General features: G+C 46.0%; 1 protein-coding gene across 1 annotated transcript; it reads right to left on the reverse strand.

The window, feature by feature from the left end:
• Positions 1-27,803, reverse strand: CTIF (cap binding complex dependent translation initiation factor; the record flags this gene model as incomplete). The annotated part of the gene is made up of 5 exons (XM_010174968.1): positions 27,750-27,803; positions 26,572-26,648; positions 2,108-2,537; positions 1,042-1,047; positions 1-300 (listed from the first exon to the last, which is right to left on the reverse strand). Coding segments are annotated over exons 1-5 (867 nt in total), but the record flags the coding sequence as incomplete, so codon positions are not given.

Genomic DNA, 27,803 nt, shown 5'->3' on the forward strand with positions numbered 1-27,803 from the left:
CTGCAACATATTGAGGAGTAGACTCCGGAATTTGGTTCCTTCCACCATGAAGAGGGCCATTTTGTCACAGAGCTTGGCTGCTGTGGAAGCAAAACTGCGGTCTGTCACCGCTTTCTGATAGATGGTCTTGACAATCTCCCCCAACATCTCCTCAGAGTTGGTAGAGTTCTGGGCTTCCTCCATGAAGGTGGTGAGTTTGGAGTCAACATCGCTGCTGTTGTTCCTCATGCTGTTGAGGATTTCAATTAATTTGTCCATTTTGTTCTTTTCAGGGTTAGTGGTTTCCACCGTGACTTCGTCCTGGTCCGTGAAAAGGGAAAGACAAGGCGTCTGTTACACAAGGAAAAAACAGACATATCAGACCTTGTCCTTCCACAAACAGCGAAGGGGGAAGGGGACTGGGGAGACATATAAACAGACATAGATAAATCAAAGCATCTTTTAGAGGCACTGTGATCTTGTATCAGCATTGAAAACTACAAGTGAATGAGTCCTGCCCCAGAAATGTTCCCTTTCCCCATTTCACGCAGCACTCAATCCGAGAGTTCTTCCGCTCGGCTTAGAGAGAAGATGTACTCGAGGTTCTTGAGCCAGGACACCAAAGTCTGACCACCCCTGACTGCCTTCAGCATCTTAGACAGGTTTCTGGAGGTGTCTGCAACATGGTGGTAATGGATATTTTTTTGCCTCTATTTTCCAAGTGCACTGTTTGCAAAATGCTCAGATAACAATACTACAAAAATATCTACTTTAAAATATATATTTAATAATCTAAATTGAGGTCAAAGATGTCACATGATCCAGCATTAGAAAAACTCTTAACTTTTCCATCACTTGACTGTTACACTTCTGACTTCATGATATTACCATAGAATTTCTTGCTTCTTTTTAACATTTAATTATGCATTTTTCCCTTTCTCCTAGTGTAATTCATGCATCCTGCTTGCTCTAGTCTGCTCCTTTCTCCCCCTCTAGTTCAATATTAAAATGTGCTATACAATACAAACTTGTAACAATTTTTTGGACAACATTAATGCCAACTGGAAGCTGCAGTTGTCCAAAACTCTTATCAGGAGGTCAGTTGTGTTGTCTACACCCACCCAAAAGTGGGTGCTTATGTGATGTCTTTCTTACAAGACTATACATTTCCAGGATGGGCATTAAAATGAATATTCTGAAAGTTTCTGCTCTACTCCCGTTGCTTTAAAGAACATAAAAATAACTATCAAAATCTCTTCCTCCCCCTCATGCCACATGCATAAATAGTAAAAGCACAAGCATTCAAAGGTATACATTTCCAACATGCACTCCCATGGAATTGTATATGTGCAGGTTATTTTTGCTACACATTTTGGAAATCTCATTAGAGATATACCCCTGTGGATGCATTTTCCAGTCTGACAAAAGAATCTCAAGAGAAAGAATCTGAGTTTCACAGGGGACAAATGGAGATATCATCTCTGAATTCCTCAGAAATCTGAGGCTGAATATTGTTTCCAAAAAGGATTTCTCCTCTGTCATTTGCATGCAACAGTTTTGTTATTGTTGGGTTGTTGGTAGGAAGGGAGAGAGATAAGGGCGTTCCAATTCATTGCCGAGATAAATGGGTATCAACTTTTAATTAGCTGACTCCAGCTATTCAGCACTCAAAAGTCAAAGCTTGGGATTTATCTCTTTAATTGCAGAGAGACAAACTGCCTTTTTTAGACCTCTTTGCAAAGTGGATGAGCTCTGCAGACCAGGAGGACAGTCAGCTGAGATCAGCTGTCAAGGAAGGAGTGTCCACGTTGCAGCTCATGTGTGCACCAGCCTTCCCCCAGGGTCTTTGTGTGGATAGGGGGAGAGTTCCCAGTCCTTCTTGGAGAACTCAAGCTGGTAGCAACCTCAACCAAGAAGTCAAGCTAAGAGCCTTAGTACTGTGTCAACAAAAGGCTTCCTGAAGAAGCATGAAGACACTTCAAGAGAAGTGTTGACACTGTCAGATTAAGATAAATTGGGTGCATTCATGGAAAGGTCCCTTGAGTCTACCCCACCCTTTGTATGAAGAATCGCCAACAAACAGAGAGTTGGAAAAAGGGAAACTCAATGTTTCCCTAAGAAATCATACCTTTTCTTTTAGTCTCCTCCGCAGCCTGTCTTTGGAAGACTGAAGCAAATTGATCTTGGGTCTTTCCCCAGTCCGCTCGTGAATACTGTCTTTCCTCTTGGTCTCTGACTCCTGGATATACTGCTGAGACTGCTTCTCCACAGCCTCCGGGCCTCGGTGTGTCTCCACCGTGCAGACAGAGGTGTCCTCGATTTTCAAATTCTCAGTCTCTTTGGCAGTTCTCTGTGTTTCTTTGTCGTTGGGCGAGTGCTTCTGGTTGTGGTGCCATCTCCGGTTCTGGCTGTAGCCGTGGTGGCCCGTCCTGCCTGAGGAATGAGGGGCCTGGCCTCCTTGGTAGAGTTTCTGGTGGTCCCTGTTGTGTTTGGTGCCACCTTGCTGATGATCCGTGTGTTGCTGTGGCTTGTTCCCACTAGGAAGTCTCTGCTGTCTCCTGGAAAAGTCAAAAGGAGTTGTTAGTACACCCTTTCCTGCATGGTTCTGTTTGGTCAACACATCTTCTATCCCACTGAACAGCCTGGCCCTTGGTGGGTGGGTTCTGTGGGTCTTCTTGCCACAAAAAGGGTGCCAATTTCTTGGCATCTAACACAACCTATGACCAACTCACATCTCCAAATCTCTTTCAGTAACAGGCATATTTCAGTTGAAAGTTTTAATGAACAGTTAGATAACATGTCTTTGGTTCCTAGGAAAATTTCTCCCAAGTTTCTGTGTTCTGTGTTGCTTCCATACTAAGCCAAGGAAGACCTGGTTAATCCCAGCTCAGCAGTGGGAACTTGGAAAGGCAAGAAAATATCAGGAGATATTTTCTTCTGAAGACCTAAGGAGCTCCTGATACACCTGACCTGCAGCATTGCTTGCTCCTCTTCCTTGCCACCTCTGCTGTACCAACATGGCATACTGCTGCATTGTTTTGCAGTGCACCATTTAAATTGTATCAGGAATTTCTAAGTGTGGGGGAAAAAAAAAAGCTAAAAAGCAAATTATTGAGTAAAAGATGCCCACACCAAATGGTTTTGTTTGGCCTTTCTTCTTTCATGTCCCTCATCATTGTTACAATGGGAGAGAATGCATGCACGGATGAAGAAGCTGAGGACTACACTTGGATCCAGCAGCATGGGGAGCTAGAATCATTACCTCTGGATAGAAGCTGGGTGAATACAGCTCCAAACGGATAACATGGAAATTCAAAAGGCACAAAGAGGAGGAATTGCCCACAAATGGTTTGCTTGAGAGACTACAGTGGCTCAGAAGGGGTGAGCAAGCCCCTGTGTGTTAGCCATAACAAGTAGCCAAGATAGCAGGTCCCCAAAAAAATAGTGGTTGAATGGAAGAAATGTTTTGTCAGTCTTGGACCTTTCAGACTTCCACACAGGCTGCAGTGTGGTTCTCCTGAGTGGAGAAGGAAGAGCTGGAATGCCATCATTAAGGATGTGTAGTTCTGGAGCCACCAACACAAGAGAGACCTGGAGCAGCTAGAACAAGTCCAGAGGAGGCCACCAGGATGATGCGAGGGCTGGAGCAGCTCTGCTGTGAGGACAGGCTGAGAGAGTTGGGGCTGTTCAGCCTGGAGAAGAGAAGGCTCCGGGGAGACCTTCTAGTGGCCTCCCAGTACCTGAAGGGGCTCCAGGAAGGCTGGGGAGGGACTTTGGCCAAGGGCAGGGAGTGACAGAACAAGGGGAAATGGGTTTAAACTGAAAGAGGGGAGGTTTAGATGAGATATTAGGAAGAAGTTCTTCACTGTGAGGGTGGTCAGACACTGGAACAGGTTGTCCAGAGAAGCTGTGGCTGCTCCTCCCTGGAAGTGTTCTCGGCCAGGCTGGATGAGGCTTTGAGCAACCTGGTCTAGTGGAAGGTGTCCCTGCTGCTGGCAGGGGGGTTGGAACTGGATGAGCTTTAAGGTCCCTTCCAATCCAAACCATTCTATGATTCTATGATTCTATAATTCTATGATTCTATGATTCTACGATGTAATGAAGATGGAGATGGTCCCAGTGATGGCTGCCTTCACCCGGGATGGCACAGGTTTAGCCCAAAGCATGGTGGCAACAACCTGACTTCTTGCTGCCTTTTCAACACTTAGCATTGGCTCTGAGAGCACGTGGGATGCTTTAACCCCCTCCTTACTGGAGCTGCTGGTAGGAGCAGTGCAGGAGTCTCACAAGGGACACCTCCCCAGAATTGTCCCCCAAAACAGGGAAACAACTGTGAAGACCGCATCGTTCTGTGCCCGTATTGGTTTTGTAGCCATTATAATCCCCCTGCTCAGCCTCACCCCTTACCCCAAACCTCTGCCCCCGTTTGGATAAATAGCAGCATTTATTTTAAACCCGTTGCATAGCAATTAGTAACTGTTTTCACCATCTGCACCGCTCAGCTAAATACATTTGGACGAAGGAAGAGGCCATTCACAAATATGTTTCAATGGTCAGTGGCTAAATAGTCTCATCTCCAACCCTGCCTGCCAAAGCCATCTGCCCATCAAATCTGTATTCCTTGGCATCCCCAGGAGGTAAAACTTATTTTCCAGAGGCCAACTGGCTCTTAAAGCATAAAGAGTGAGGGCTCGTGTTGGGCAAAACGCAGGACGAAGAGGTTTGTTCGTGGTGGCAGTTAAAGGAATTTGTGCTTAGTCTCAGACCACTGGATCCAGTTTTCTGAGACATTCAGTGTTGGGTTTTTTTGCAAGTTGAATTGCAAGGAATTAAAAAAAAAAAGGAGACGGGGGAAGCTTTCCTGTTTGCTGGAGCTTACAAGCATTTTATGAGGACAGATTCTCCACATCAAGTTTTCCTGGCATTTCTTTGTTTCCTCTCAGTAATGCAATCACATAAACCGCTTTGTAAAAAGCAACGCTTATTAAAAGGGGAATGTCAAAATAAAAGTTAGTTAAAACCTTTATCTGGTGCTGAGCCCTCACATGCTTAAGCATGCAAGAGTTTTGCTGATACAATTCAACGTTTGCTTTCTGTGGTTTTGCTCTTCTCTCCTCTCAAACATCTGAGTTTTAAGTGTTTGGGCGCACTTTCAGCCTTGGGTTATAAAGTCAGACAGGCTGCTACTGTATTTAAGCTGCAAATATTGCACAGAAATTATTGAAGTTGTATACAGACACAGCTTTCATTTCAGCAGAGGTAAGGCAGAACGCTTGGAAACGAGCTGGGAACTAATCTCTGCCATAAATTCCTGCAAGAAATGCATGCGGGGACATTTTTTTTCCTAAAGACACAATATTATTATAAACCAAACCATTTCTATGAAAGGAAAAAAAAAAAAAGGTTTAAGATTAAAGGCCAATTAAGCCAATGTGGAATGTGTAAGATATTGTTTGGTTTGGGGCTTTTGCAACAGGATAGGGAGAGGACAAGGAGCTCCATCGCCATACAGGACAGCTAAAAGGCAATATCCCCATGGCAAGAGGCAGAGCAAACACAAACTGAAGCTCTGCAGTCACTAACCACAGGATAGAAAACACCAGAGTTAAACATGTTAGGGAAAAAAAAAAATAAAAATTGACAGAAATAAAAGGCAAAGGAAGGAGAATGGCAAACAAGAAGCAGTGCCTGTGACTTGGCAGCAGGCAGGGGTCTAGACGATCATCCAGCATTCAGGCAACGACTCATTGTGTGCTTTTATCTTCCCAACACCCCATCAAAGACGAAAAGCCAAGAAGAAATAAGACTCTGCAGTGAAGAATAGCCAAAGCAGGGAGAACAGGGCCCAGATCTTTTTGGCTGCATAGCATCACAAAACTGGGGAGGTTGGGATGTCCCATTCTTGCTCTAAGGTATGACCAAACTGCTGGGGACATAGAAAAAGCCCCAGGAAGGGGCAAGATGGGGACCAGGGCACCTCATCACAGGTCCTTGCTGTGGGTTGAGTTGATGGAAACAACCTTGTGCTTCCTCAAGAGCAGAAGTGTATATGCCATGATGGTGGCTCAGGGTGACCTGCTGAGTTTAGGGAACCAGACCATGTAGGAATTCAAAGGTATTTCCCAGCTCAGGGGTTTAGCTTGTGATGCTGAAGGGAGGAACTGCTGAAGCTTGAATCATACAGCAACATCTCTGAGAAAAGGAAGAAATCACCCCAGAAAAATGCTGCAGCTACTGGGAATTCCTTCTTCTGTCCTTCTCTGCTCATCCTTTACTGTAAGGACACGGGGCCTTGCAGGGGACTCTACTTCAGCTACAAGAAGAAGTATCTAGACAGTACAACAGTCTCTTACCGCTTGACTCCATTTAACATTAAATAACTATTTTTGTTTCAAAGGCCAAATTCTGATTCAGCTCAAAACTCCCCCTGACTTCAGTGGGTCTGGGGATTTGGCCATCGGTCAACATGAAAACTAAAGAGACATTCAGAGTCACAAAGAAACTACAGAAGTACTAAAAACCAAGAGGAGACAGTCAGGGTTACCAAGCTGCAAACAGGATGGTATCGCTTCTGCTATTGTTTCTCCACTGATTTCTTTTTTTATTTAATTAACTAAATGAGATACCTTTCAACAGAATTTAGATCTGACAAATGTCTGCTCTGTCAGAGGAGCCTACGCAAACAAATCTAAGGCTTCAGCTGTCTCGGTGATTACCAGCCTACGTGCTCAGAAATATGGGATTCCTGCAAGTTTTTACTACGTTGTTTGCACCCAAGGAAGGGGCTAGAAGGCATAAGGCTGGGGAAAATAACTCCAGACACGTGGACAGCTGTGGTCTAAAACACAGTTGCTCAGTCCTGTCAGCCCTGCTCATATCCCCCCAAGCGAGACAAGTCCTCTGAGAGCCCCCACCATTTGTCTGGCATGTGGAGAGCCGGAGGACAACACGGGGTTACATTCTCCTGCTGGTTGCACGGAGATGTGGTTAGGCAATTCCTGCAAATCCTGAGAGGTAAGAAGCTACATCTGGAATGGCACTCAAGATATTTACTCCACGCTGCAGAGCATCTCATATGGCCAAACAAACCAAGATCTCATCAGTGGGTTCAGGAATGGGGTGCTCTGGACATCTTGGCTCTTGCTTTTGAAGAACCTGCCTGCTGCACACCATGCTTGTCCTCAATCCCAGGCAACTCTCCCATGGGACAAACCCTCCTGGGCATGCTAAGCTCCTCACAGGGAAGGGATGCTGGTTTTGTCCTGCTATCATGCAAAGCCTGATACCTGGTGGCCATGGCCAAGGCCACCCAGCAGCTAACGTGGACTTGCAGCCACTCAGGCAAGAAGCTGAGAATCAAGAGCAGTGCCACAGCCAAGGTCAAACCTTCCATTTCTCCTTCATCCTTACAGTGAATGAAAACATTCCTCACTGTATTTTGTGGACAGAAAGTTTATCTCCATCCTTTCTTTTGCCCAGGCAGGATCTCCTCTCTGTACCAGGAGCAGGCCCAGGAACACAATGCTAAGTCGAGGGAGTATCTCACGACCAGCTTTGCTACCACGATGCTTTGTCCAGCAATTGCTCTTACAAGGGATAGATTAAGACTTGCTGCAGAAATGGACTCTGTGGCACCTTCCACTCTCATGAGGACCCCAGATTCCACTTTATTGTGGTACCTCACAAAGCTGGAGGAGCAGAGCATCCTCAAGGCAAGCAACGACTGCGCCTGCCAACAGAAGACTGGTGTGGCTGGCTTTATGGGATGAAGGGCTACCTTCATTTTGAAAATCCCACAGTAATTTTCCATTGAGAGAGTGGGGAACAAATAAAACTTTTAGAGCCAGCACTGAAAGACAGTTAAATTCAAAGAGATGGATAGCAACTGGGTTCTTCCCTGCTGTACTAGCAAGCTGCCCAGGATACTCAGCCTGAGGAGGGAAAGGGCAGGAAGAAGCAAAGTCCTCTGAAACATCCCCTGAATAAATACATTTCTCCAGGACCAGCCTTTCTGAACTCAGCTTATTCCAGCCAGACCAGATACTTCACCTTGCATGATGCAGCTCCACAAATAACTGGACTGGCACCCCCAAGCAGGCACTGCTGGGAGGGGTTTGGGCATGGCAGTGCTGCCGTGGTCAAAAATGCCCATCATCACTGGCTCTGGGCATCTAAGGAACACTGTGGTCCAAACTAGAGGGCATGAAGGATCGCAGTTGGGAACTGGTGGAATTTTACAGCATCTAAAACTGGTTCTGGAGGTCTAATTCTGTCCTGAGAGGTCAACAGCAATATTCATAGAATCAGAGAATGGTTTGGGTTGGAAGGGACCTTAAAGCTCATCCAGTTCCAACCCCCCTGCCAGCAGCAGGGACACCTTCCACTAGACCAGGTTGCTCAAAGCCTCATCCAGCCTGGCCGAGAACACTTCCAGGGAGGAGCAGCCACAGCTTCTCTGGACAACCTGGGACACTGTCTCACCACCGTCACACCAATGAATTTCTTCCTTATATCTAATCTAAACTACCCTTTGCCAGTTTAAAGCATATTAAGGATGAGGGTCTGAATTTCTATTTTAGAGGCCTGACTTCCCCCAAAAGGGAAGGCACTCTGAAGCTCTACATGCATGCATAATAACTCAGCATTGCTTTGGTGCAGGGAGCATCACAGACCAGCCACGGCCATTTTCTATCCTTGCTGTGATTAAGAGTGGGAAACACTCAAATAAGCTTGACAGTTCTACACAATTTCATCAAAAACCTCAAAACCCCACAGAAAGTAAGAACCACCGGCTCCAAGGATGAAGAACACAGGACTTCTGTGTGTTTTCCCTTTGGCTTTCTCTCTCAAACTGGTTTCACTTGGCTCCAGTTTCATTTTTGTTTGCATTTTTCTCAGATGAGAAGGGAACAAGATGTCATGTTCACTCCTGAAAATAAAAATTAAATTATTCACACTTCTTTTATGCCTAACTAGGGCTAAGTCTAACCCGATCACTAGAACCAGCCTGTGCGTCTGGACGGACATGGCATTTTGGAGGCACAGAAAATCTACCTGTCAAAATGGTGGTGATCAGGATCTAAAATTATCTTTGAATAGTTGAGACATGACATGTGCTTTAGGTCTTACACATACACATCCTTGAAAACATACAATGAACTCCAGAAGACAAGCACAGGGAACAAAAAACAACAATGTGAGGGCAGAGATGTTTTTGATGAGGCTCACAGCATCTGGCTGCTGGGAAAAGCGTTATGAAACCTTCAGATGAGTGCTCTAACTGGGAACAACTCCTCTGATCATTGCCTTGGTCTTGGGGTGCAGCCACTGCAGACAACCCTCCCTTGGACCTGGACATCGTGTCTGTCTTTCTTTGCTAAAGATTATTTTGTCTGGCCTTTACAACATAACTAGACTCAATATAAACAAATAGGGTCGCCTTGATTTTTACGATGAGGATGGTGGAATGCTGGTCCAGGTTGCCCAGAGAGGCGGTAGAAGCCCTATCCCTGAAAACATTCCAGGCCAGGTTGGATGGGGCTTGGAGCAACCTGATCTAGTTGAAGATGTCCCTGCTCAGGGCAGTAGGGTTGGACTAGATGACTTTCAAAAGTCCCTTCCAACTCAAGCCATTTGATGATTCTATGATCGATGGTCTTCACACAGAGACACCCAAGGTGCCCAAGAAGTTACACATCCAATAAATGGGTGCAGAATTGATGCAAAGCTTGGTTCACCATGGCATGTGTTTCATCATTTCTGCAAAGGGATGATGACTGATTTGGTTTTTCTAAACACAGAAATGGACCTGATTTCTCCCTGTGACTTCTTGCAGCATCACTTCACACCATTGATGTCCACTACTTCTCCCACCACAGTGGTGGACAGCCCATTCACAGGAGCAGCAGATGAGCACCCACTCTGCAGGCTGTGCTGCAGACAGCGCTGCTGGGATGAAAGGACTGGGCATAAAGTCCATTGGAGCAGACACAGCAAAGCATTGAAGAGCAAACCTGTCTACTGCTGAAGTCCAATGAAAGTCCTCACATTCTGCAATGCTTGGCCGCACAGGCTGCTTGAGTCAGCTATTTTCTTATAAGCTTCATGGAAACAAATCTTCAGGAGGAATTTAAGTAGCTGTTTTGCAATACCAGCTTGGGAAAGACATCCCAAGCACAGATGGCATGCGAGATAGCTCCAAAACAGCTCTTTAAATGCTTTGTTGGATCTCCCACAAATCATTAGGGATGTCCAGATGGAGGCCCTTGTTGCACAGAGCGGGCAACCAGCTAGGAAGACACCCCCCGGACTTCAAGGCTGACTGCCCAGACTGGTGTAGAAATCACTGCAGTGATTTCATGTAGGAATTGCTTGGAAATGGTTCTCTTCATCAACTACATTACTTGGAATTATGCTTTTGGATTCTTAGCGTACTGTAAACATGATTACAAATACTCCATGAAAACCATAGGAAAATGCAGTGACAAGGAACTGAATCCAGTTTAGTTGAAATAGTTTAAACCTGAAAGAAATGACCACAGTACAAAAACTTTTCCAAAAATCTGCTGAGTGCAAACACACACGGATCCTGGACTACTGGTAAGAATGTGACTTGAATGAATATAGATTTGTCTTTTACTACTTTGCAATAAAAGAGCTTATATCCCAGACTCCAGGCTGCCTCCTTTAAAAATACACCAAGGCTCATCAGTTATCCCCAGATCTGATAATCCTCCAAAAGATATAAACTTTAAACCCTTTCCAAGATGCACAGACACAGCCCACCACCATCCCTCCATGGTCCTGTCCCTCAAGACACATCCTAAATAGTACGTATGAGTCCCCACCTGCTGTCTTTTTGTTCAGCTGTCTTCCTTTAGACCTCTGTGACTCTTTGACCTGCAGCAAGGAGACATCCTAGGTTTTTTCCATCTCCTATTTATATCACGCTTTCTAGTGGAGAAATAAACTGTCTTTCCTGTAGAAGCTAAGGCAAGATTTGACAAGATCTCCTAACAGCTGTCCAGACATATGAGATGATCCAAAGTAAATAGCAAGCAATTACTTCCGACACGGGGATCTGGTAAAACACCAACCCAAGGAGCAGAGATGCTTTGGACTTATGTGTGCCAGAAGCCTTTATCAAACACATTAAATAAATTTATTTAAAAACGATGCTAAAGCATTCAGTGTAGAGCTTTGGGAGCTAGGATCAACCTGAACATTGACTTATTGCAACCTAGTGACAATCCTAAGCAGTTTCCCAAATGTTTACCTAAGTCTGTCCCACTGTCAAAAGAAGAGTTATCTCCTCTTGAACCCACTCCTGTCTCCTCTCTCATGCTATCCTTAACGCTTCCATGGATGTGCTGAACTGTGCCAGGGACTGATCCACTCCCAAAATTTACTTTCTCTTTGATGAGTTTCCACTCATCAGTTTGGATGGGCACACACTGCTCAGGGGGAGGCACAGAGCTGGGTCACCTTCTGCAGCTCCCATACCATGTAGCTGTTGGCCCTTGCTGCTTGGGGACCAGCATTCCCAGCTTTAATCAGGAAACTGGGATGATCCATAGCATCTGCACAATGCTGGGAATGGATGGAGCAATGTTAGTCTAAATGAAAGAAAGAAGCCTGTTATCCACTCGTGCCCTGGAGGCTGTCACGCTAAATAAAGACATTATTAGAGGAAAAGCAGATACTCAGCACCTTCATGCCTGTTAATGATCCCGGCACCTTCAGAATCAATCTAGGGACTCTCTTTCCCACAGATGGCCCCTTGGAGACAGACTGATGCGGCTTTAGTGGGAATAAATGGAAACAAAACAGTTAACAAATATCCAAAAATAAGAGTGTAGTTAACTTCTTTTTTTTTTTTTTTTTTTAATATGGAGATGAAAAATCCCTGGGTGATTTATGTGCCAGCAGAGATATTAGCTGCATATAATGCAATATTTTTAATACTAATATTTTGGGCTGAGACAAGAGCGGGAATGGAAACTATTTCCAGTGCCTTGACTTCTTTATTTTGCAAACATCAGTTGCTAACTGGGGTCAGACAGAAATATTGTTTCTGCAACAAGAGCCCAAACAACTTGAGCTGGCAGCTTCTTCACCCGCTATCCATGCCAGGAGGCCCTGCAGAGCTTCAGCACATTGTTCCCTCTCTGGTCTCTGGGGCTAATATCCCCATCTTGGGCTTGCAGGGAGAAGGAGCAGGTGGTAAATGGCTCTCCTATAGAGAGGGTGGCTACTTGCTGTGGCCAGAAACTAAAAGTCACCACCCAAATCGTGCAGTCACATTGTTGAAGTGTTGCTGGGCTCCTTCAAATGCGCCAAGTCTCATGGGAAGACCTCCATGTGTGACACAGGAGATGCCATAAAAGTTTTGGGGTTTTTTTTATCCATTGAAAGTATCAACCTCTGCTTGCCCATACGTCTCAGTTCAGTTGCCAGATAACTTTGGAGAACAATCTGGCAGCAGAAAGTCCTCGGTGCTCATTCCAAGTAATCACCAGCAATGGCACGCTTATATTTACAGATTGAAAGCAGGAGAAAGAAACAAGTTATTTCACTTTATATTCACTCCAGTAACCAGCTGCTGACAACACCTCCATGAACTTGTGCTGGAAAACAACGTGTAAATGGATAAACCCATTTCCAGTACTGAGGAGCCATGCCGGAAACACTCCACCAAAGAGAAAGCCATTTCAATAACAGATCGGTTTCCTAGAGCAGAGGAACCTGTCGCTATATTTCCTTCCCTCAATTCTGGCTGGCTGAAATAGCATCACGTAGACACTTGTGTTTTTGCACTACACGACACTAAAAGAGCAGCCTTGAAGGACAGTCTCCTGGGTGACAGGCTTCACTCATACGAGGATCTGGTGGCCATGGGTTCACTGCAAGGTCTGTAGTGGGGGAAGGTCCAACCACAGCCCCTTCTCTCCTTTCTGCTTTGGTTTCTTCACAGGGAAAGGAGGGATTGCTGAGAGCAGCCAAAAAACACTGTGAGACTGATGGACAACACTGCAGTGTTGTTTCATCTCTGTCTGTCTTCCCTGGGGACAGCTCTTGCATTGCTTTCCCGTGACTCTTCCTACAGTTGACTGACCCAACAGGATCCTATGCTTGCCCATGTGATGAGGACTTTCCCAACAGGTTGGTTAAAGATAAGTAAGTCACATCATCAGCTACCAAAATAATACCAATACAACCAAGATGACCAAGGTGCCCTGGGTGGAAAGTCACAAAAATGGTCAGAGGGATGGAACACCTCTCCTATGAAGACAGGCTGAGAGAGCTGGGGTTGTTCAGTTTGGAGAAGAGAAGGGAGATTCAGGCTAGATGTAAGGAAATTTTTTACCGTGAAGGTGGTGAAAAACTGCAAGAGGTTGCCCAGATAGACAACCATAAAAGAGGGTGAGTTATCTCCCAGCTGGGCAGAGGGGTTGCAGCATAAGGCGCTCTGCACAGGCAGCCAGCGGCACGTGCAGGCAATTACCACCGCCCAGCTCACATGCCGTAATTCATTAAGCCTCAGTAACGCAATCACCCAGCTGAGCCCTTTTAGGAACAAACCGCCAAGACAATATTGTCCTCTGGGGACAGGCAGTTCTGAGAATTAATTTAGTGTAATAACTCCCAGTGATGTTGCGGACAATCAAACCGAAAGAAACTATGATCTGTCTCTAAATTGCCTGTAACCAACCTCTCGGCTGATGCCCTGCTCATCGGCGACCGACAGCTCTGCTCGGGCAGGAGGAGCAACTGCTGACTGTTTGTTCGTGACTTTAATACATATGAACACTTATTCCTTGAAGAATCACATCGTGAAGGACCAGCACTCCAACAAGGAGTTCATCATCATGTACGCCGGGATGCTCAGCTTCAGCTGGCACAGCTTTCTTAGGCATATGGTTTAGTTTTAGGTAGTCCTGTGAGGAGCGGGCAGTTGGACTCGATGATTTTTCCAACTCAAGATATTCTATGATTCTCTTCTAAGATGCATTTTTAGTGCAGTTGTTCCTGAAAACGGGGCCCATCCTTCACCATTGGTTCAAAGTTTCTAAATCTTAAGCGGGACAATGACTATTATTTTAGCAGCATCTCTGCTTAGGTGCTCTCAGCTGCCTAGAAGAGTTTTTTGTATTGTTACACTCTGAAAACACTGTGATTTAGCTAGATGCTAGTACTGCAGGCAAGTACACCTCCAGAGACTTACTTTTGTCCTTAAAAACTAAATGCTATTCTGCATTCATTATTATCTAATTCTGAGTTCTCAGACATCATCTTCTTGTCCATGCTGTACTATCCTTGCAGGTAAGTACACCTCCAGAGACCTACTTTTGCCCTTAAAAAGAGAATATATTATTGCTCAAAGAGCTCTCCCACAAATGGCAGCTTTTCACAGCCACCATTACGCTGGCTCAACTCCTCTGCACGCTGCTCAGCGTGGATGGCTGTGACATCCCTGGTGAGTTTGGGATAATCCCTCTGCACCCCCAGAGAGAGTCTCCGTGGTGGCTCCAGGAACTCCCACCAGCTCCCAGAAGGGCATGGATAAGACAAGAGCATAAGGAGGAAGATGAAAACCTGATTTCCAGATGCTGCTACAGGTGTTCAGACCCACATGCCGTTAAACCTAATTAATTTGAGTTGGAAATCCTACTGAGAAGAAATAAGGGTTTCCAACCTTTCCAATTCCTTCCCTTCCTCTCTTTCTTCTGCTTCAACACCATTTGTTGAGTTCAGTAAACACACTGCAAATCATTTAGCTCGATGTTAGTTTTCAGCAAGTATCCAGTCCATCTGAAACATTTTGTTTTGTTCCAGGTAGGAACAGCACTTCGGCACTAAAATAACGTCTTGATATTGTTGCTTTCTTTAATAAACATCCTCTCTCACTGTAAAGCCTTCAGTAAACGGCCCTGGAAGAACAAAAGACATTTCTGTATTGTTTTAAGTTCTCTTCCTTTCTGAAAACCTCAATTAAAACGGTGAAAAAGCAAACGTGTCGCTACTATACTCTGTAATTATGAACTCATTTCTATTCACTCGCCCAGCAGGAGAGGTTGGTCCTGGTGACCTCTGAGAATGGGTTTCTAAGGCTTTTTCAAAATTTCACAGCCTTAAAAACGACACATTCATGTCAGCCATAAAACATGTTCACCTTCGCCTTCACCCAAAATAACTTGCAATCTTAAAATCCAGCGTGAGGGCCATTCCTGTGACTATTTTTATTTGTGAAAGGAGCCCTAGCGCTGGCCATGAATAGATCGGCATGGGAGCGGCTCAGGAAATAGTGCAACCCTTCAAGACAGCGTGAAAATTGCATGAATACAGGCTGTCAGCTTATTGTAAAGAGTTTTCAAATAAAAACTTCACATGGCACGTTCCTGAGTGATTTTGGGGGCTTTTCTTAGCAATCTTTCCAGCACAAAAACTAGCCAGCATGAAGAGGACACGTGCCAGCGCAATCCCAACCTCTTGACTTGCCCAGGAGATGCTTGTGGGAACAAGCATGGAGTTTTCTTTTGGCAAAGTCTCACCAATAAAAGCATTTTGTGAGAGAAAATGCTGTGACAACTTGGATATATATGTATATATCTTGGTTATATATGCGTATACATAGATCTTTAAGCAGAGAGTGAAAGACAGGGAGGGAAAACAAGAGGGAAATTCATTTTTTTTTATAAGAGATGAAAGCACAGACAAGAAGATGATGTCTGAGAACTCAGAATTAGATAATAATGAATACAGAATAGCAGATTTTCACACAAAATAAAAGTAATATTGTCCTTTAAATACAAGCTTAAAAAAAGCTTTAAAATTCACACAAAGGACTATAAGCCACACTGCTTTAGGGTCTATTCCTGACCCAACCATGACTTCATGTGCCCATGGCACACACAGGCATATGTATTTCTTTTCTCTTAACATTTAGGACCAAATCCAAGGGAGCACATATATATACACAACACAGCTTAGGCAGAGCTGAGGACCCTGCAGCTCTCATCGACCAATTCTCCAAATCCCACCCAACCCCAAGGGTGGAGGTCAGGGGTTGGGTCAGCTCATGTTTTGTCTGAAATTTAAGTGCCAAAAGGATTATTACTGCCATGCACGTCCTGAGATGCCACCATCTCCTCAGACTTCCCCAGTTCAGCCAGTTCCTGCCAGATTCATCAACTAGGCATCCACCCACCAGCTTCCCTTCTAGAAGAAACCTTCTGGAAAGTGGTGCCAGTTATTAATGGAAGTGAAAATGAGTTAGGCGTTGTAAAAGGAGTTGACAATGCCTTGAAGGGGCTGAGGACTAAACCCTTCCACCTGTGATGACAACAGTTTGCTCTGTGAACACCTGTTTATGAAAAACTGAGGGGAAAAAAGACAACTACCCACTTCACCCAGGCTGCTGAAATGGTACCAGTGACTGGTGTCAACTCCTGCTCATTAGCAGTGCTGAGCTGTCTTGGCTGTTAGACTCAGGTAGGGTCTACCTAGCCAGCTGATGGGTAAGGAGGGCTCACGCTGGCCAGTGAAGCCAGAGAGCTTCAACAAGGGGTTGAGCTAAATGTGGGTGAAAGATCTCACTATCCACGTTCATCTTCCAGGAGAGATACAAGCAGATTTTCTTCAGACACCAGAAATACTTCTGGCAAGCACAGTCTGAAGTGGAGACTGCTGCTCTCAAAGCTTCTCAAGAAGTGCTAAGGCAGCACTCTCTACAAGCATGAAAATGTCCTGGTAGAAAACATTCTTTCTTTAGCTGAGAAGAAATTTCCCCTCCATGAGATGGGAGAGAATGGGATGCCCAGTCTCAAGTCTTTGTTCTTGCTGAAGAGAGCCTAGAAACAAATCCCTGTCCCAGAGCTTCCTCTGGCACGAGGTGTTTTGGCTCAGCTCCTCCCATAGCTCTTTGTTTTTCAGACTTCCTTGGTTCTGGTCAACATGGGAAGGTGAAATAAAGCAAGGAAACTCATTCTCATAAGATGGCCAGACTAATTTTTCTTATGTGGGGGCCAGAAGATCTCATGAGAAGCTTTCCAACACTGAACCCAGCACTCCAGCTGCGGCCTCACCAGTGCCCAGTGCAGGGGGAAGAGAACTTCCCTGCTCCTACTGGCCACACTGGTGCTGATCCAGGCCACGATGCCCTTGGCCTCCTTGGCCACCTGGCCACTCTGCTGACTCCTGTTCAGCTGCTGGTGCCCAACACCCCCAGGTCCCTCTCTGCCCAGCAGCTCTCCCCCCACTCCTCCCCAAGCCTGTGGCGCTGCCGGGGGTTGTTGTGACCCAAGGGCAGGACCCGGCACTTGGCCTTGTTGAACCTCAGACAGTTGGTCCTGGCCCATGGATCCAGCCTGGCCAGATCCCTCTGCAGAGCCTCCCCACCCTCCAGCAGATCCACACTCCCACCCAGCTGGGTGTCCTCTGCAAACTGACTCAGGGTGCCCTCCATCCCCTCGTCCAGATCATGGACAAAGATGTTAAACAGGAGTGACCCCAGTACTGGCCCTGGGGACACCACTGGTGACCAGCTGCCAACTGGATTTTTCTCCATTCAGCACCGTACTTTGGGCCCGGCCACCCAGCCAGTTTTGCACCCAGAAAAGAGTGTGAAGACGTCAGAGGCCAAATGTGAGGTGGGAATCTAAATTCCATGGGAGCTCAACCAGGACAGATGGTGGAGACTGGGGAGGGAGTCACCTGGCCCAATGCCTGCTTCATGCTGAGGTGAACCATCCTCCAGTCTCCACTGACTGCATCTCCTCTGGGCACTGGGGAACTCTGGCACTCAGTTCATATATAGTCAACGTAGTTATCGACACCTGTGGTGGGATTCGGATGCTGGTGTCACTCGAGATGCTTTGTTGCATGTCGTCTGGCTCCCACCCTATTTTGGTGCAAGTTTCACAAGGTTCAGTGTCTGCTACCTCCTTGCATGGACTTCATGACAGGCTAGGACATCTGAAATAGCAGCTGTGATCATGGAGGTGAATCCCATCAGTCTCTGGTAAAGGTGAGAACTGAAATGAGGTCTCCCATGTCCCCTGCCAGGGCCTTGGACACAAAAGTGGTTGCTCTTCTAACCTTCTTCCTAGTTGTAGAGCCACTACAAGCTCCTGTTCCTCGTTCTTTAACGCTCACAAGAACAGGTAGCAGTAGGAAAAGAGTGAAGAGCTGTTGGTGTCAGCAACTCACTGTCCTGCAGCCCAGCCCCTGCTGCCACACAGGAACCAGACCTAATAAATACTAAATTCTGATTAAATCATGTCCCTCCACCACAGGCACATGCTGAAGTTCTCCTGGATTTTTTGTTGGAGCAATTATTTTGCTTTCTGTGAAGTGACATCATAAGATCCTGAGCTTATCCAGCAGGTCATTACAGTTCTGCTGAGGTTTCATAACAGTAAAATGTTCTGCTGGTGGTATGTAAAGTCTTTCAATCAGCTTCAGAGATGGAGAAAAACAACCTGCAAAAGCCTCCTGATGCCATAAAGTCTACTGGCAGCTTGGCAGTTCAGGTTAAATTTAGTCTGCAGGACAGGGGTTACTTCAGTAGCCAAGATCATAAAAAAAAAAGAGGGGGGGGGGGAATAAAAAGGTCTTGTGTTGTAGAGTTTTTATATAATGACAAAGCCGCTCTCAATAGAGAGGTGGCAACTCTGCAGCTGGGAAATGCACCAGGCTCTCTCCTGCCACTGTGTGTTGGCATTAAAAAAAAAATAATTAAAAAAAATAAAACAATGAAAGGAAAGGATTAAATTTGCTTAGATGAGTATCTTTTAATCCTCTGCAGCATGCTAGGCACCTCAGTAGTAGACTAGGACGTAGTAGATAGGAGGAACAGTAAGAGATAGACATCTCCTGAAGTCTTCCTCATGTGGAGCGTGTCCTGTTGAACTCACAAAGGTTCATCTTTCTCTTTACATTAGTCTTGAGCCCACAGAGCACTCTAATATTTACAGAGTTACATTTTCCCTCCATCACATGAAATGCAAAATCCTTTTAGTTGTTGCTAGCATCGGGAAAGGAGCTGTAAATACAGTATCACCTTTCACGGTGTGTTTTGTCAGGGGGATCTCACAGCTGGGTATATTTTCACTGATACCCTCAAGCAGGTAAAGGGTCAGTGCTGATCACAATGGCAGAAACAAGAGCAGCTGGGTGGAAAAACCCCTACTCACCCCACCACACAATGAGACAGGGGTGACAGGCAAGACAAACTAGTTACCAACCAACTGCTCCACCTTACTGCTACTGGTGTTTCACATGGACTGCTTGGTTAATGGGAGAACCCTATGGGTGCAGCTCTGGAGATGATGCTGGGGCAGGCAAGTGGCTCCTACATGAGCCAGTCCAGGACTGATAGTAGATATAAACTTGGTTGAACTTCAGATGGCTTCTGCCGAGCTATCTGATCATCCTGAAGGTACTGGGGCTGGGATTACTGTACAAGGGATGGTGTTGGACTATTACAGCTCCATGCCATGTTGTGTTCCTGTTCACTGAGCCCAGAGCATGGTACAAAGGGGTCTTGATGAACCCAAGCCACCTCCAGATCTCAGCCCCAAGATGTCCCTCTTGACAAGAAGCTGCAGTGCTGCCCAGCAGCTCCACCCGTGGCTGAGTCACCGGTAGCCGGACGCCCGTGGGTCATCAGGAGGTGGCTTTTTGATCATTCAAGGACTGCTCCTTCAATGAGGAGGCTGGTGTAGGCATTGTTCTCAACAACCTCCTCCCAGGAGAAGGGTACCAGCACCGTGATCCCTGGCAGAGGTCTCTCCTTGACGCCTGGAAGGAAGAGCAGCAGGGCTGGGCGATGCCAGCGTGTCTGGCCAGCATGGCTCTGCAGGTCAAAGAGGCTCCTATTTGACCCCTCCTAATACCATCTCTGGTTTGCTCCATCACCACCTTGCCCAAAGACCAGCTGATGGACTAAACAGGTCCCAACAACACCAGATTTTCATATGGACCTACCCGATGGCCTCATGAGAGGGTATGGGAGTAACCTCAAACACTGGGAAGAAGGACCTTGTACCACTGCAACCCCCTCCAGCTCCCTACATCTGTTAATCCCTTGGGGGCAACCAAGGCAGATCTTAATCTGATTTCTTCCAGTCTTAATTAAATGGCTTGTTGTTGACAGCAGTGTGTTTCTTCAGCAGAAGTAGTTCTTCTCCCCCTGCACCAATTACACCCGGGTACCTCGAGAGCATCCACATCCGCTCCCAGCCACTGCTGGGCAAGGCTGAACCAGCCAACATATATGAACCAGCATTTCCTTCTCTGGGCATTCAAGTTTATTTTATCCTTCAGTTCCCTGGGTGACCCTGGATCCTCATATTATCAAACAGCAAAAAAAAAAAAAAAAAAAAAGGCAGAAAACTTTTGCTTTACCTCTTATCTCATCTCAAATTCCCCCCTTGCTGATGGCTCCATCTCACTCCAGCATCACGCTGTCCTGCAACTCCCACCCGACCCCATAGCTTCTCCCTGAATGAGGTCTTGCCCTTGAAGGAGCAAGCTGGACAAAGCTGATTCCTGTGATGTTTTATGACAGAGTAAACTGGTAGTGTGCCCTTTATGGTGTTTTGAAAGGAAATTGTACAGGAACAATGTCCCGAGCAGTGTGGCTATTGAAAACCCTTCACAAAAGGAGTTTGCCACGAGAGGAAAAGCAGCTTAATCAGTCGAACTAATCACTGTAGGTGGTTGAGTGTCCCTGAGGGTCTGTAAAATCAGATATAATGGGAAAAGAAATATATCACAGCTTGCCTATGCTCCTCAGCAGAGCTGCCAGCGGATCTGGGACGTTCCTTGGCTGGCCCCCGAGCCCGCTGTGACCGTCCTTTGGGCTGTCCCTGTGCAGGACCACACTCACCTCCGTGAAAGACCCCAACTGAGGCCACTTGGATGGGCTGAGATCAGCCCCAAGACGTCCCTCAGCAATGTGGACTCTGACCAGGAAGTCAGGACAGGGGTGCCCACCCCCATGCACTCACCCCAGCTAACCCTCTTTTTGGCGTGGGTGTGAGCAGGAGGGGTCAGTGGTGCTTACACAACCCTCCTGCTTCAGGAAGAGGAAACAGTCCCTGACAGCCACCCGGGGTTCTCCAGGGAAGGAGGATATTTCTGCCTCCCCCAGCTCTGAATCTAATTAAAAACAGAAAACAACACACATACACATTAAAAAAAAAAAAAAAAATCCAGACTGTTTTTTCCTGATCATTTAAGTGTAAAGCCAAGTTAACTGTAGGAAGCAAATTGGGACAATGTAAGAGAAAACTTGGGGACATTTCTGTAATCCTGTTGTCAAAAGCCACAAGTATGTGGGGCACGCTGAAGGGAGATGGGGAAAGCACACAAGCCTCTTTGCTCCCACCCCTTCTCTCCCATGTATGAGCCAGGAGAACCTACGCAGTCTTCTGCTCAAGCTCCTTATTCACATGCAAGGGCTTTATGAAGGATGGATTTCCCGGGTGCAGAAACACCCCTCTTAAATCTCCATCCAACAGGAGAAGGACAAGATGACATGAAGCTCAACCACAGTTAAGGGTGATGGTCCTTTACTCAAGGCTGGCCATGGTCCCCAACAGCCCTGGCTGGGACAGACAGAGCAGTCCCTTGTGGTTCTGGTCATCCCAAAGCCTGGAGACACACCAACCATGCACAGAGGAAGCACAGAGGACCCACACCCATTCTCTTGAAAAGAGGAATTCAGATTTCTTTTGGAAAGAGAGGATTGATTATCTCTTAAGGCTTTTACTCCATTCTCTCTGAGCCACAGGACTGCACTTCCTTTTGTAATCCTCTCCTGTCCCATAGACCAACCACAAGAAGCCCCATGAGATACCAGCCAACATCTATGCACACATGAGGATTTCCTTTTGACAAAGAATTCAGCCTGATTTGACTTTTGAATCCAACAAGATGTAATTGCACCAATGTGAATACAACAGCACAAACCTTTTAAGACTTCCCCAGCAACCTTTTCTGGCTCCTGATCAAAACTGTCCCCTTCTTTAGGTGACACAGAACAATTTCAGTACTCTGTTAACCAGAAGACTAAGAAGTAGGTACAAACTCACTTGTCTTAACTTATAGCAACTCCATATATTCCTTCTAAATCCTACCTAAACTGGGTAATATTTCTTATCAGTCCTACAAGGCTGGTGCAAGCCTCTGTGCATACATCTCCAGGCCCTGGGGTTTGGCCAGCTGGACCCTCCATCCCAAAACACATCATAGGAGGATGCCATGGGAACTGGAGAAACCCTGTACAGCACCAAGATCACCTGCAATGCTTTGATAGATACTTAAGAAATGGCATTTTTCAGGAACTTTTTGAAAAACAAGGGGCTACATTCAGAGCCCCACCTGCCTAAGGAGACTGCATCCTAGCACAGCTTCTGCTCCACTCGCAGAGAGGCATTGGGTTGGGAAGGGTCAGAGGAGAGGGTTTGAGAAATGGGTCCATTGTGCCCCATATCCCAAAGTATTTTTTTTCTCTTGAGTGCTTGCAGAAGAGAAGGGTGGGAGAGGTCCTGACACCACCTAGGGAAAGTCCCCCTTCCCTAGAGGTTGCCTATAGGAGGTCAAACCAAGTTGCCTTTGGTGATATCTAGGTAGGGTGGGTCTTGTGTGGCAGCAAACATTAGTGTTTGAGACAATAAAACCCTCACTGCTGTTTAACACTTGCTGACATGCACATCTATGAAAAAACTTGCCTCTGTTGCTCTCCTTCAACGACCCCATCAAGTGGTGATGTCCTCCATCACCCTCATCAGGAGGTGGTAGTTACACCAACGGAGAAAACACTGGGTGTGAGATTCCTGCCGGGTGAGATGGGGAGGGCAATACCTCTCCCTGGTCTCCTGCTCTGATTATAAACTCTTTGCAGCAAGGACCTCACTACCTCCTGCAGGCTTTTACAACACCTTGTGTAAGCAAACCCTCCACCAGATGTGGCTCTGATGTTGATCACTGTTACTGAAAATGTGTCCAACAGAACCACAGTGGTCCTTCACTGGGAAAGCCAAAGCCTGTTTTTAATGACACCTCTAATTTCGCTCTTCGTATCTATCTGATGCAACAAGTGAAGCACGTGTCCCATGGAAAAATGACTCATGGAACGTAAAAACATATTGCAGATGCAAGGAGAGAGCTATGGTTGCATGCCCATAGGGTTGCTTCTCCCCAGGAGAGTGAAAGGTGCACAGCAGAGACCTCAGGGTAGGTGAGCTGTGCTCCCGCACAACGCAGTGACAGCATTTCCCGAGGAAAGGTGACGGGAAGGAAGCGGGGACGGGCGCTATTTATAGCAGGGCCAGACGTCAGCATCGTTTCGCATGCGAAACAAAAGGTGCTTCGTTATCTATCCCAAGACATGGCCCCTTCTGAATGTCACCATCAGCGAGGGGAGAGGAACCCACATGAACTCTGGGGGGGAATTGATATAATTTATTAGACCAGCTGGAAAAAAAATCAGATTTCTGGGTACCAGTGTGTTTTATCAGCTCTTTTATAATAGCTGTGCTATATAAAGTACCAGCCAACCTGAAGATCAGCTACAACCAGGCAACGCCAGATGGACCTGTGCATCGTGCAGAGGTCAGCCTGGGGGTTGACTCCTCAACCCAAGCTGGATGTCCATATGCGAGCGGTGACTCCTGCACATGGCAGGAGGATGGCCACCATGGTCACCTAGGATGTGTCATCTGTCTTGGATAAGGCAGGTCCTGGGCAGGAAGAGCTGGTACACCACGGACAGGCACTGCTTGTGGGGTCTGGGGTGTGGTTTACTGCCAAGTGCTCACCACCTTCAGAAGGGGAAAAGTTGCCCGATGAAAACCAGACCCAACTGTGCCAGAGCTCCGGGGCCACACCTGCTTCTAACCAACAGAGCAGGACAACCTCTTTCCTTCTTGAAAATCCATTCCCTGTCAACCTTACTCCCATCCTTGACTGCTATCAACCCCTTTCTAAGAAATCAGCTCTTCTTCCCTTGGGTCCATCATCCAGAGCTGCTTCCTAACCCCTCTCCCAAACCATGCACCACCAAAGGCCCTGCTCAGCCTCTCCCAAGCCTTGATGCCTCCAATGCCCCATCCACAGTCCTGCAAGTTTGAGTCTCTCTGTATCCAGGTGAGGTTTAAAACAAAAAGCTCATAACTCCCAACTGTTTTCCTGGCCATAAAATCTCATATTGAGGGAGTTTTAGGCCACCTGTGTGGCTCCACCACCTTCAAAACAAGCTTTTCACCCCCAGAATGATGTGTGGGACATTAAGATAATAGCATTGCAATAAAGTGTGAACAGCTTTGTAATCTGTTTGTGCTCCAAAACAGTCTGGGATATTTTTCCTATTCCTTTTTTTTTTCCTTATTTCTTCCCCTTTTTTCCCCTCTATTTCTGCCATTTTTTTCTCATAAAATAACCACTCTGAGAACCTCACTTACTCCTAGAAATCAATTTTAAGGAGTGAGTGCTCTCTAGGGACATCTCAAGCCACACTAGAAGGATTAAAACTCCCCTTCTAGTCCCAAACATACCACAGAGGCAAGGGGACCCTGAAAATCCGCAGCATTAAACCACGTGGCATGGGGAGAGGGGAACTGCTGAGGTCCCCTAACAATGTCTAGCAGACAGGACCATGCCTTTTCAGCTTAAACAATTATTTAAGAGACTGTTGTTTCACTCCACTCCATCAACCTGTGCTTCGTAGCTTTTTGCAATTAAAATAACTAGTTTTTTTCTGTCTAAGCTTGGACACCATCATAGATGTCCCTGCAGGATTCAGGCAGGACTTGCATCCCCTCTGTTCTTTCCATTTTATTTAATACGTGACTGCTTATGACTGAAACAGTTCAGTGTCTCCTCAGGCATGATGCCATATCACCTGGGTTTTAAGGCTTCTGTCTCTTCTCCTGGGATATTATCTACTTGGTCTGGGCTTTATCTCATCCTATGATCTTCCAACCCCAGCCCAAGGCAGTGTTTTCTGCTATCTCTCCTTGCCATCTGTGCAGGAGACAGGGATGCCCTGGAGGGCTGAATGATTCTGTTTGCTGATGGTTTATCTGAAGGGACCAGAAAGAAAAAGAAACAGAAATATAGGTCTGGTGTGATCCCTCAGATTGGCTGTTTTTTTTGGATGAGAGGGAAGAACCAACAAGCAGTTCCATGGCTCTGGTCCAGTGCAGCTTCAGGCAGGAGACCTCATGGCTCTGCAGGTCTCCTGCAGCATCATGCACGCTTTGGATGGAGGAGGAACACCCACTCAGTAAGCCAGGATGGGAGCAGGTTGCACCAACCTCCAATGTGATTTCTTGGGGAGCCTAATCCAGTGCTGCAAAGAAGCCCACCCAAATTTCTCTTCAAACACAAGCAGATTTCAGCTTGGTTTTAACCATGTTATGGTGATCATAGAGCTATGACAAGATTTATTTTTTTTTCCCTAAATCACAAGACTAAATTGCATTTTAAATTGCGTACGGGAAACAAGGAGGAAGCCCCAAAGAGAAGAGAAAACAGTTTGCTGCCGACAAACTGCCCTACCCACAGAAGAATGTTTCTAGGATGCTTGAGCAAACTCTTTTCAGCTGTTTTTTGCTTGCTTGGTAAAATTCAAGGCAACCAAACCAAGCACAGAGTTAACTGTATCATGGCTGTTCACGAGTTGAGAAGTGACGGGGAGATTTGAGGACACACTCCAACTACTACTACAGGTGTCTGTAGGATTCTGCCAAAAATTCCCCTGTGAGGCATCACAGCTCAAGACACAGATGTCAGATCACTCTAGGAGAAAATATTGGCCACTTTTTCTCCTGTTCAATAAGATTAACCTTGTAAACTCCTGGTTTTAGTAAAGCTTTATTGTCCCAGCTGTGTCGTCTCAGCCACGGCAGAACAGGCTGGCAGAAATGAAGTTGCATGTACAACCAACTCCTTCATTCCCTGCTTATTTTTGCATTTAACCATAGTCACTATTCCTATGAAGGACTCTAGATGCCCTCATATAATTAAATATGCTATCTACACAATTAAATATCCAATTGACCCAATTAAATTAATTCAATGGATTGAAATCACCAGAGGAACTCAGCTGTCTATTTAGCACATTCGTGCAGACAGGCATCTGAGGTTTGTTGTAAACCCCTCTCAATCATACCCACTTTGCAGGTGACCCTGAAAGTCAGCAAATTTTGCTTTTCAGTAGAAAGAGAGGAAGCAAGTCACAAGGACTCAAAAGCTTTTACAGACAATACTTTGCCAGCTGCCTCTTCTAATACAAGTGGGAGGATCTGGCTATGCTAGAATAAGTATAAGAAGAAAAAGAGATCCTTAAGATACTCCTGGAGCAATATAGGACATACTCCAGATTTAAAAGACAAACCAGGGGGACGGACAGACTCTGCATTTTCAGGAAGTTACTGATCAAATAAAGGTTTATGCATTAACCCAACAGTGGTAGTTACTAAACAGCAGTGTTATCCAAAGAAAATTCCATGAGATGGTGGTGGAGGGAGGGGAGATGTGCAATGGAGAAGATTAAAAAAAAAACATTAATGAGGTTTCACCTACCTCCGGTCGTTTCTCCTCCTTCTGAACAGCTTTTTGGTGTGTGCGATTTCAGCTTCATGAGGCAACGGATGGTAACCCTGTAAAACAGAGGGAAAAGCAAGGATCAGCTCCAAGATACGGGAGACACTGGTATGGAAGTGGGCAGAGCGAGACAGAGCTGTATGCTCAGAGTGTGAGCCTGATAAAAGAAAGAGTTCCCATCCAAACATCCTTGCAACAACTCAGACCTCAACGAAGCAGATCTGGAAATCCATAGACTTGTGGTATCCTCTCAGGGCTGGTGCAATGAGCAGGGAATGGAGTTATCTGAGATTTCTGTATGGAAGAAACCACATGGGGCAAATATTGGTGGATCTCAATACACACCACCTACAGGGAATTCAGCCATGTCACATATGACACTGCTGTACCTAAAACACCCACTTTCATTGGGTTGTTTCCTTCGTACTTATTTATGTATCTAAAACCCAGCTGTAAAAATCACAGAATCATAGAATGGTTTGGGTTGGAAGGGACCTTAAAGATCATCCAGTTCCAACCCCCCTGCCAGCAGCAGGGACACCTTCCACTAGACCAGGTTGCTCAAAGCCTCATCCAGCCTGGCCTTCAACACTTCCAGGGAGGAGCAGCCACAGCTTCTCTGGGCAACCTGGGACACTGTCTGACCACCCTCACAAATGTCTGTATGAGGACGATGCTCAGCAGCATTTTGAGGATATTAGAGTAAGTAAACATGAGGCACAGCTGGTTGGTCTATTGGGGCTTTAGCAAGTCAACAACTGTCTCATGGGCACCTTGCTGTGCCTGCCCATCCTGAGCTAGTCAACCTGTGCCACCCCTGGGGAAGGGATGGGTGGCATCTACTGGAAACAACTGAGATGACAAGGATGTTAAATGATTTGCCTAGCTTAGGTCAGTGGAAGAGCTGTGTGTAACTAAAGCTGCTGTCTTGTCCTCTCTCCACTGAAGGTGCTGACTCCTGACTTGGTAAGTTCATCTGATAAGGTGGATGCTGCATTTACCACCCTACTATGGTCATCGTGAGGCTTCATTTATATGAGTAAAGAGCTCTGATGTTCCTGGATGAAAGGCACTATGTAAGTGCAAAGTATTATTTATTTTCCAGGGACTACAGAGCTGTCATAACCATAATGATTTTTATTTATGCAGTATTGTACTTCCCAGGCTGGTAATAAAAGCTCTGTAAAAGTTGCTCCTTTTATTTCCATCAT

Source organism: Antrostomus carolinensis, unplaced genomic scaffold, assembly GCF_000700745.2.
Source record: "Antrostomus carolinensis isolate BGI_N321 unplaced genomic scaffold, ASM70074v2 scaffold22599, whole genome shotgun sequence".
NCBI classification, from domain to species: Eukaryota; Metazoa; Chordata; class Aves; order Caprimulgiformes; family Caprimulgidae; genus Antrostomus; species Antrostomus carolinensis.